Raw genomic sequence first — 10749 nt, 5'->3', positions numbered from 1 at the left:
TTAACCCACCCATGGGTCCAAACCAACCCATCGGCCCCCACCAGCCAAATGGTCCTCACTACCCTGTGAGCCAGCCGAGGAGTCCGAGCCAACCAAATGGCCCCCATTATCCGGTTAACCCACCCATGGGTCCAAACCAACCCATCGGCCCCCACCAGCCAAATGGTCCTCACTACCCTGTCAGCCAGCCGAGAGGTCCGAACCAGCCGAACATCCCTCATTACCCGGTTAACCAGCCTCTGGGTCCAAGCCAGCCAAATCAGCCAATGGGTCCCCACCAGCCGAATGGCCCTCACTATCCGGTGAATCAGCCCAGGAGCCCGAGTCAGCCTGTGAGTCCAAACCAACCCGTAGGTCCAAGTCAGCCAATGGGTCCAGCCCTGCCGCATTATCCGGCAAACCAACCTATAAGTCCTATTCAGCCAAACAGTCCTCACTATGTGGTTAACCAACCCACTCACCCAGCGGGTCCGCATATGCCACAGACGCCTTATGGTCCACAAACTGCTTATGGGCCGCAGACTCCTTATGCCGGTGAGCAGGCCTTAAGCCCCCAATATTCACGAAGCGAGCCATGGGCAGCTGGGCCTGTTCCGGGCGTGCCCCCTCCCCCTCTGAGTGTCGCGAACAGTGATGTTTATCCACTTGTGAATGAACCGGGCCTGCCGTCACTGAGAACCGTCGGCCGATCGATGATCCCATCTAGTCTGCCATCGGCAACGGTCTTACCTCCAACCCCACTGAGTGCGGGGTGGTCCCCTTCGGCATACGGATCGGTGCACGAAGAGGATTTCGTGGAAGGCTATGGATTATCGAAGACTGAGCACGGCTATGGCGAGCAAAGGAGCCAGGAGCAGTATGGAAGACCGGCGGGTCGATATCCGGATGGTCGGGAGTTAACAAGCGGTGGAGTGCCTCCGCCGTACTATCCATCTCTTAAACACCAGTTCGATTCCGGGTTTGACGACTCGGAATTGGCTCCTGCCTTTGAGTTACCTGCCTTCCAGGCCCCGCCCTTCCGAACTCAGCCACCCCCTGTGCCTATGACCCACCATGTAAGCGGGAACCGGCGCCACGAGTTGTCAGCTGCCTTCCGCCCCAACGATGAGCTAGCATATCTGAGAGATGATGACGCATTATATTCTAATGATCTGTATGGTCCTGATGGCCCGTTATACGACGACGATGATGATGACTACGGAGCCAGTCACTCCTCCTTTCTCTCCGGATTTAATCCGGGACCCACATACCCATTTTAGACGAACCACCTCCTAACAAATAAACCTTATGACAGATGATACAGATGAATAACCCAGCCCTCGAAGTCAATGTGTGAGTCAGGTGGTCGGCGACTAACGTGTGACCAAATATACGTAAATGTGTCACTAGCATAAATGAAGTTTCAGTGCTTGGTATTACCATGTAAGAAAACATGAAGTCAACATGAAGTCGCACAACCAAAAGTGATGTGACTTTTTTCTAGGTGTGATACTAGCACACATAGACAAAGTGGAGAAGACCGGATTGCCTTTGTGGGGTGAGATCACAATCCTTTCTCTCGTGGCATGTGGCCTTAGTCTTGGTATACTTTGTTTGATCATGACATGCCACCAGGACACCGTGCTTTCAAGAGAATACTCAGAGCCGCCTCCGATCTTTTTCACCTGAAATGAAACGAAGTACCGCCCGCCGGCCCCTCTTTCCTTGGCCCCTCTTCTGCCGCTGTGGGAAGAATGCAGTGGCTTCGAAGAAGTTTGCCGCCTTCCTTCCATTCGTCTTGGTTGGTATTCAATTCTCTTCTTGTTCAATAAGTTGGGCAGATTGTATTCTGGGTGATGTCGGAGTAAGCAGCGGAGTTTCCTCCTTGTGTGGTTTTTTCGTCAGGTTAGCGACGATTATACCTAAAGCGATGGCGCCGGTTGCACTTGCGGCAATGATGGAAACGAACGCAGTCCAGTTGACCCTGGACCCTTTCAGTTCGCCGGCAGCAGCGTTGCCGTAGATGTAGGTTCCGTATGTATCGCAGTTGGCGGGCACTGTGATGGCCTGCCGGTGCTCAAATGTTGGAATCTCGTCCTGTACAGTCTTGAACAAAACACAATTCGTTTCATTGCCCGGAATATACTGAGTGCCATCTGCCGAAACCGTATCTGAGATGTCTATAAACACAGAATGAAAACACCTGCTCTTTTTTCGACAGTAGGTCCAGCATTCCTGGGGTGAAGAGAAGTTGAACTTAATCTGTTCAATAAAATCTCCAGCTTCGTGAGCAAAATGCATTCTAGCACCACTGCAGGTATCATATTTTCGTTCCTCCGTTGGGTTAGGGAACCTAGGGAAGCCAGTTGGAGTTTGGCCACCGGTACCATCTGCACCGGTGCCATCTGCACCGGTGCCATCTGACGGAAACGCGGCGGCAATATCCGGGTACGAATTCAAGTTACAGAACGGATAGCCAGATGTCACAAACTGATCACTGATCAATTGATCCACGCGATCGAACAGGTAACAAGCTCCCCAAGCACCCTGACTGTAAGCAATACAACCCTTTGTGTTCTTACAGAACAGCGCGCAATCCTCCACTGTGGCCAACAACTCCATATTAGATGCGCCACTTGAAAGAAGCCGGCCTCGGAAACTAACTCGGCCATATAGCACACCAAGATACTCATCGCATAAAACATCAGAACTCTGGTCGGAACTCTGATCGGTGCTTTCAGATACCTCCGGGCTGCTAAACACCGGCTCCTCACCTAGAGACCGTCGAATCCGCGAAGCCATCAACGACTGAGAGCTGGCTAACTGAGTTGTGGTGCTGTACGGGACAATGGGGCCAACAGCAGGGAGCTTATCCCAGCACAAGGGTACCCCGACGGAGTTCAGTAATTGGGTGGTAACGACATTGTCCAGTCGACTGAACCCTGTCACGATCCGGTTGTCCATGGCTGGGTATAACTTAGGGACCTCCATAGTATGGAGGCTGCACGTAGCAGGCAAGCCCGTAACTTCGCTGACGCCAGCAAGGTCATCTGGGGTGTATTGCCAGGACCTGCAGTCCGTCTTTGTCTCGCAAAACCTTCGACACTCGCGAGCACTCGCCGCACTGGCGACAACCGCATGGTCAATGCTGCTCCAGATAGTTCGTGTTGTGCTGTCTCCGGGCAGTAGTGATTCTGATGCACCAATGAAGCCAGCAAACACGCAAGCTCCACCAGAAGCCTCGTCGTCAATGCTGAATGCTTGGGCCTCGCTGATTGCGTCCAAAGGAATAGACGCTAACAAATCCTCTGCACCCCATTCTCTTAGTCCTGAGGCACCTTTTAGCCAGTCGTTCATACCGATATCCACCACTTGGTTAATTAGTCCCATATTGGAACTTTTATAACACCACTGACTTGAGTTGATCTCCACCCAGTTCCAACGAACGCAATTCGGGTCAGCGGAGCACAGAACAATGCAACTCCTTATATCATCAACCGCAAACGACTTTTGCAACAATAATCTCGGCTCCCCCAGGACGCCCCAAACCACTCTCAAGGTCGGTAGAACCTCTTCCAAGGAGCTCAGCGATAAATTGAGATCGTAATTTAGCTGCCCCCATTCGACTCGGGTTCGCAAAGCAGACATTGAAGCATCATCTAATAATCTTACAGTCGAGACTGCTCCCTCCAGGCAACGGCGATATTGTTTGCTTTTTCCGTAGTTTGCTATACTCAATGCGACCTTTCCCCCTTTGCAAATACTGGGCGCAGAATAAACGCCCTCTAATTCAAATAGCGCGGTAATCTGCCGATGCAGCACACACGTGTGCTCATGAGGAAAATACGTTATACCAGCGCATTGAGAAGCGGCAGAATTGTCGTCAGTGGCAGAATAGGGGTTATAAATGTTAAATAAATTCTTGAACCAATCCCAAGCGCTGTTTTCTCGAGTATCTTCGCTGCACTGATTCCATCTCACAAGATCAACAAGTCCCTGACAAAGGAACTGACATGCCTGCGGGGACCGAACGTCTCTAGCAATGCCGTGATTGTAAGAGAATATGGCTTTATTGGACCATCCACAAGGAACAGCTTGAACAATCTCTACGGGTAAATCTGCTGTCGTGAATTCGACTAATAATTGTGCGCGCTCTATGGATTCGCGGTGCCATACAGGATATTGCCATGAGTTTGTTGCACTGGGCCTAAAAAGAGCCATTAATGCGATTTGGTCATCGTCGTCGTATAGGTCCCCGGACTCATCTTGTCGGTCAGTCACGCCACCGAATAGCAGCGATGTCAATATCGGCTGGTCAGCCGGTAGCAGGCTAAGGTATGGAATTACTTCGGGATCGAACCCGAATCGAAGTAAGTTTGTTTGTAGATTGGTATCAGTAACAGATGCTTTTATATGACGCTCTAATTCATCTACTGACACCGAAGAAGGGGGGACTGTTGGTACAACTAATCCTTCATCTATGAGGTCCAATGATACTGCAGTATGAACTAAAAATAACGAGATTCTGATAAAGAGGCAGATCATGTTGCAAAAATTGCTAAGTTTCACCCCCAAGTTATCCTGTAAAGAACTTGCTGGCAGTCCCTTCCTGGCTGACAGTACCCTTCCTGTACACTATTGACCCACCTCGCTAAAAATGGTTATAGAAGCCCGTCAGGAGTGGCCAGTATCAAGCAATCGTCTTCGTTGATCGGTAGTGCTTCTTTGACTTCCATTACTTGTTGTAAATGCTCCAGTGTTCGTTGTCTCATAGACAATGACTTCCTACCGGGCGAGATCTCCCCCATTTTCTTCTGAACAAGTAGCATAGCATCGGCTTCTTCTATCTTGTCATATGTGCCCAACATATCCAGCAACTTGTGAACCCCCACCGTCTTCAAAATTTGGCCGACGAAGGATTCGCAACAACCAGCAGGCATATTCTGCGCAGCGCGCTCTCGAATGTATTTTTGTAACTTGGCATTCTGCAACTCTCTCTCACGCCTTTCTTCTTCATCCGCTGGGAGAGTCGTATCCTCAATAGGGTCCAATAAATTACATATGGTGACTTCTTTATCGTCCATGTCGCCACATGGCATGGGTATCCAGGGACTCATTTTTCTTGGCACCTTATCTTATTCAGCACCTCCAACGCACCTTCCCGACATCAGAGAATATTGTATTGGGGAGGTACTAAAAAGAACCTTATGGATATTCACTACGATAATAGGTGGCAACCCATTATCGTAAGCTGCACCCACGAACCCTTGCTTCGATACTAGTAATAGTATCGCGCCCTTGACCTCAAATTCGTGTTTGATTCATTTAGTCGCCGCGATACTACTAGTACCAACGGCTTCAAAGAAATTACAACGTCTAACACCTCGGCAAGCGAAGTATTAGTGACCCATTACATCAGCCGCTGCAATGCCTGCTCCGAGTCACTCCGGGCTTATGCCTGAGCAAGCCAACGAAGCCGCCAAAGTAAGTTTAATAAAAATTGATTTTCAGAGCACCCATGTCGCACACGTGTTTGCCCACAAATAAAACTTTACGGGCGCAGGTGTTACAGCTCTTGCCACTTTTCGTTATGACCGCAGTCTGGACAGGTTTCGGTCCAAAGCCCATCATTAAAAGTTTTGGTTGAGTGAATATGTCTGCACTGTTTGGACTCCAGAGCCGGAGTTTTAGCTTTCACGCTGCGCTCATAAGCAGTCGACAGAAGTTTGAATTTAGCTAATTGCTTCTCTTCTCGTTTGCTGATCCAATTTTGTAGCGACCCATGCTTTTTGGAACAGGCTTCTTCCAGTTGGAACTTAAAGTACAGTTTAATGTCTTGTAGCCGAGAGTTCTTATTTGGTTTAACTAGACAGAATAGAGGCATTAGATCCCTAGAATTCAGTCCGTAGTCATAAGCAACTCGAGATTGATGCAATGTCCTATAATCATCTCGATATTTCCATCGACAGTCCCGACACACATTATGTCCCCTATCATGAAGCAAATCGATGCATGCCTTACGCAACCCGCAGCGACAACATTCATGAAGCGTTGATGGTACATTGGTCATGTAATCGATACCAATATTACTGTCAAATTTCCAAAGGAAACCCCCATGCTCGTCATCATTATCGCTATTATCGTTATTGGCATTATCATTAATGGCATTATCGTTAATGGCATTATCATTTCCTCGATCAGCTAGTGGTCGTTCGACATTGTTGTCGCAGTCATCCAGGTGAAGTAGAGCGTCGTTATCCTCCGATATCAAATCCATCATTCTGGTATCCATAATTCTGGTATCCATAATTCTGGTATCCATCATTCTCAATTTCTTGGCAGTATTTATCTCATCTCCAGTTCCACTCATGTTTTAGTCTCACTTTATAGGCAATGCCGGCCAGGCAGGTAGGTGAAGATCAGTCTGGTGAAAATCAATATGTCTCAAAGAGGGCTATGTCTCAAAGAGGGCTATGTCTCAAAGAGGGCGTAATCAATATCTAGAGTTCAATACAAAGCCATCAAAAATGAGTTGGAAAAAGGTTCAATGCCGACCAAGGATTTATTTACTCGGCGTCTAACCCATTAAGTATTCGGAAGTAACTGAAGGGTACGAATTTATAGCCGTCAGCTTTATAGAACTTATTTTGGAACTCGACCCAATGGAGACGCAGGGCATGAAGATAGCATTCGAGCGTATCCATGCATAGCATGATACCAAAGGTGACGGCTGCGAAAGCCCCGAATCCAAGGAAGATGCATATTCCACCAACGATAGTGTTTCCAATTCCGCCATCCGGTTTAACGACTGCCTTAATGATGTTGAGAAGAATCTGTTCAAAGAAGACCGCAGCAAGTTGTTGATGAGCGAGGGATAATGCCCACAAACGTAGGTAAGATGCAGTGTTAGAGATAGACCCCAATACGAATTCGATAGTTTCTATGGTCTGGTGGATAAATTCTTCACCGAAATTAAACTCTTCTCCTTCCTCTTCGGTGTTCTGCTCTGCGAGTTGATGGCCCACTTCAGCCGATTGGTCAATGATGATCTCAGCTGCTGCATTGTCGTGCTCGTTTTCCAACAGGATCCGTTCCTCCTGGTTATTCGCTGTCTTGGTGCCGACGGCAGATTTATGGTGCCTATTCCAGGCCATCTTAGCGAGCACGGGCTTACAGATAAGCATCCACGGAATACATACAACCAATATGATGAGCAACACACGTTCTACGGTCTGCTGGTTCGGAAAGTATTCGTCATCCTTAGTCACTTCCTTCAGCATGGCCATGTTAATCACTGTAGTAATGATGCTCGTCCTCGGTTGACCGTAGTAAGACTGGGCCCACTTCAAGATGATCAAAAGGTCCATGTATCCAACAAAGGCCAGCATAAATATAAACTGAGGTAAGAACTCAAACCACAAGGTTAAATGGTCGCGAAAGTATATCGAATTGAGCCCTTTGAGCAGCGTGCCAAGGAGCATTTGAACGAACCCAAATATAACGGACAGCTTCATCTTGTACGAGTTGAGAAAGTCTAACTCATTGTCAGCACTCTTCCAAATAGGGTCAATGCCGAAAGGGTACGGGAACGTGCCGCTACTCTTCTTAGTGTTGTCTAGATCGTCAACAATATCAGACATACTCTTGTCCTGGTCTCGGTTCGGCATGTAGTGCACAGTACCATCTGTCGCCGCTGCTGTCGAAACGGGGTTGATTACATAGCGACTACCGTACAGGTTAAAACCTAGAGCAAAGAAGTCGTTGTAGATTATTCCCGAGTATATGGCAAAGCAGCCCATCATCAAAATCATATAACGACCGAATGAGACCATCATGGCCAACTCGTCGCCACCACGAACCAACTGCTTGTTGTAAGCAATCAAGACCAAGGCGAATAGGGTCACCAGTATACCGTGACCGATATCTCCGTACATAACGCCGAACATGAAAGGGAAAGTGACTGTGCTAAAGAGCGCAGGGTTCACCTCCTGATATCGCGGTACGCCATAGGTATCCACCATTTCCTGGAAACATTCCGTGAACTGATTGGTTTTGTTGTAGGTCGGTGGATTCTTGTCCAGACCTCCATGCCCACCTGAGGCGGCGGCGGACTTAGTGTCTGACAGGAGGAATGCACTGACAACGTTGACCCCGCTGCTGAAGTCCTTCAGCAGGCCGCGAATATGGTCCTCCGTGTTCGCAGGGTACCAGCAGTCAGCTCTAAGCGTCGACTCCGTCTCCTCGAACAAGTTCAAACACGCATATGTCGCCTTCTGCTTCATGCAGTAAAGCCGCCAGTCCTCGATTAAACTATTGCCACCTGCATGTACGGGTTGCAACAGGACCGCAACTTCGTCGAAGAAAAATTCCTCAAAGGCCTCCAACGCCCGCGTCTTGTCGTCGATGACCTCAGTCAAGCCTCCAATCTTGTCACGAGCCTCGTCGGCCGAACGAGGCCACTCAAAGGTATCGATGCCAAAGGCTTTGCAGATACGCTCGATTTTCTCGTGCATCGCAGATCCCGGGCCACCGGGATAGTACACCACAAATACGTTGCGCACAGGGGCAACGTCAGCTGCTGCTTCATCCACAAACTGACCGTTGTCGTCCTCGTCGATCGCCTCGTAGTACGTGAACGCATTACCTCTGGTCGCGCGGAACAACGTGCGGCTGAGCTTGCTCACGTCCTCCTGTCGCACCACTCCCGCAAACGAAGATAGCACAGGCGAACCATTCGCCGCTCCTGCCTCCGCGTCGGCAGCAAGCAGACCAGCCGCATTGTTAGTACCAGCGTTGTTGACTAAGTTCTCATGCTTGCCGTCCAGCGACTTAGCGGCCACCTTAGCAACAGCACGTTCCATCATCGCTCGGGTGCGTTGCCGCAGCAAGTCGTCGTTGTTCGCTCTGAACTTGACGAACTGGTCGGTTAGAGTACTCAAACTTTCCTCCACTCCCTCCAATACAAAACCGTCGTAGTCCAGGAAATTGTTCACATCTCCTGTTACGACCTTCGCACCAGGCAACTTCTGGATTTCAGTCATCAAATACCGCAATTGCCGCTCCATCTCCTCGATACGCTGGATATACCGACGATACGGACGCTTCATGCTCGTAGCATTCATATCCTGTATCATCACCTCGCCCTTCTGCCCCAGGAGCGAAATGATTTCCACGGCACGTTCTGTTGGGATCACAAGCGTGCCGTGCTGCATCTGCTCGCTCCTCAGTATACCCATGACACTACAACAATACTAGATCTTCCCGCCGCTGTGCCCACTTGAGAGTCAAGAGGTGCATGCTTACCTAAGCTCTAAAATGAAAAGTAAATCACCTTTTTTTTAAAGTGGACACGCTTTTTGTCGACGGTCTCTTGTTATTGTTACCGTCACTGGTTATTGTTACCGTCACCGGTTACCGTTACCCGTTTTCCGAACCCTCGACGCACTTGTTTCCGCACTCAGGCCGTGCACACCCTGGCCGGGTGCACGCCCTGGCCGGGTGCACACCCTGGCCGGGTGCACACAAAAGCTCTTTGCCGCACCATGAATGCCTGGTCTGTCAACATGTCCCCGGTCAGGCTATCCATGCATTGACACGACAAACAACAACGGCGAATTCGCCAAAATTGTGTCTTCCAAACCCGCCCCCCGAGCAGACTACCAGCACACCTCACTCTAGATTGCTTCGTGCCGTTGAGAGCTCAGCCCGTCCGCCTTGGGGCTCGTAGCCGAGTGCGCTCCCTAGAAAAGACTGAACCACACAAACGCAACACACAAACTTGCCACTCCAACCGGGAAGGAGACACAGCACTGGAGCACTCTTTACAGCACGGTGTCGTGTCTGCCGGCCACTACACGCACGATCACCCGCTCTGGGGACACCCGCTCTGGGGACACCCGCTCTGGGGACACTCCTCCTCTCTTCATCGCACACACTTATTCGGACGCAAGAAGGTGTGATTATCAGGGGATTCCGAGGGTGGTGACTGCGACCGTGGGAGCGCGTTTATGGTAATGGTTAGGTCTGTAATTTTCTCGCTGTCTGGTAGAGTAGGTGAACAGAATTTTCAGATCCAGAAGACCTCACGAATGACCATGGGTCCAGAAGACCGTGGGTGTTAATGAGTGTATTGTCTCGACTCGATTTGGTGGCACGTGTTCTAAATAAAAAGTGTGTGCAGGGCTACTTGTCTTTACGGTAGTGCGCCCACAAAAATGTGTGCACAAAAGGAACCCAGGACTCCTTGATAATATCGGAAACATTTCGACCCTAAAGGTTTGGTTCGGTTTATACCTTCCGTTGTCCGTTCCGGGGTCTCTGCTTATTTGAAACGGGTCTTAGTTCCAATGGACATTTCGCTTCGAGAACATTCTGCTGTTGGTCCATGATGGTTTGTGATTTGTCCCTGAAGGATCTTGGAATGCGATTATCCCCATACAATTTGTCTAGCACTGCATCCGACGTAATACGGGTCGCCAACACTCGCTCGAGCCCTCGAATTATGTCTTCGGAAGCACCGGCTGACATTACAGCGGACGAGCCAACAGGATTGATTACAGCAAGGTACTGTGCATCAGATATTTTCCCGAACCAAAAGCTAGTCTTGTTGATGCCAAAGTGACACACCAGTAGCAACGGCGACCTTTTCGCAAAGGCAGCCTGTTTCATCTTCATACCAACCACGACACCGTGCTTCAGCAGTGATAGATCACTATCTCCGGACACCTTGACACCTGCTTCGTATATTCTCTTATCCGAATCCGTTAACTC

The 10749-nt window shown here is 49.5% G+C and overlaps 6 protein-coding genes across 6 annotated transcripts; 1 reads left to right on the top strand and 5 right to left on the bottom strand.

Moving 5' to 3' along the window:
• Window positions 1-1788: 1788 nt before the first annotated feature.
• Window positions 1789-4524, bottom strand: GNI_172820 (PAN domain protein; the record flags this gene model as incomplete). Its single annotated transcript, XM_011135045.1, has 1 exon — window positions 1789-4524. The coding sequence occupies one exon, from the start codon at window positions 4522-4524 to the stop codon at window positions 1789-1791; it is 2736 nt and encodes a 911-aa protein (XP_011133347.1).
• Window positions 4525-4640: 116 nt separating this feature from the next.
• GNI_172810 (hypothetical protein) lies at window positions 4641-5096 on the bottom strand (the record flags this gene model as incomplete). The annotated part of the gene is made up of 1 exon (XM_011135044.1): window positions 4641-5096. One exon carries the CDS (start codon window positions 5094-5096, stop codon window positions 4641-4643), a length of 456 nt encoding a protein of 151 aa, XP_011133346.1.
• A 90-nt stretch (window positions 5097-5186) lies between these two features.
• Window positions 5187-5441, top strand: GNI_172800 (hypothetical protein; the record flags this gene model as incomplete). Its single annotated transcript, XM_011135043.1, has 2 exons — window positions 5187-5225; window positions 5268-5441. 2 exons carry the CDS (start codon window positions 5187-5189, stop codon window positions 5439-5441), a joined length of 213 nt encoding a protein of 70 aa, XP_011133345.1.
• A 104-nt stretch (window positions 5442-5545) lies between these two features.
• On the bottom strand, window positions 5546-6349 carry GNI_172790 (hypothetical protein; the record flags this gene model as incomplete). Its single annotated transcript, XM_011135042.1, has 1 exon — window positions 5546-6349. The coding sequence occupies one exon, from the start codon at window positions 6347-6349 to the stop codon at window positions 5546-5548; it is 804 nt and encodes a 267-aa protein (XP_011133344.1).
• A 196-nt stretch (window positions 6350-6545) lies between these two features.
• On the bottom strand, window positions 6546-9215 carry GNI_172780 (putative vacuolar proton translocating ATPase 116 kDa subunit A; the record flags this gene model as incomplete). The annotated part of the gene is made up of 1 exon (XM_011135041.1): window positions 6546-9215. One exon carries the CDS (start codon window positions 9213-9215, stop codon window positions 6546-6548), a length of 2670 nt encoding a protein of 889 aa, XP_011133343.1.
• Window positions 9216-10266: 1051 nt separating this feature from the next.
• GNI_172770 (hypothetical protein) lies at window positions 10267-10506 on the bottom strand (the record flags this gene model as incomplete). Its single annotated transcript, XM_011135040.1, has 1 exon — window positions 10267-10506. The coding sequence occupies one exon, from the start codon at window positions 10504-10506 to the stop codon at window positions 10267-10269; it is 240 nt and encodes a 79-aa protein (XP_011133342.1).
• Window positions 10507-10749: the final 243 nt, after the last annotated feature.

The sequence above is a fragment of the Gregarina niphandrodes genome (assembly GCF_000223845.1).
Source record: "Gregarina niphandrodes unplaced genomic scaffold scaffold00060, whole genome shotgun sequence".
Taxonomy (NCBI): Eukaryota; Apicomplexa; class Conoidasida; order Eugregarinorida; family Gregarinidae; genus Gregarina; species Gregarina niphandrodes.
This window is presented reverse-complemented; position numbering and strand designations above follow the sequence as displayed.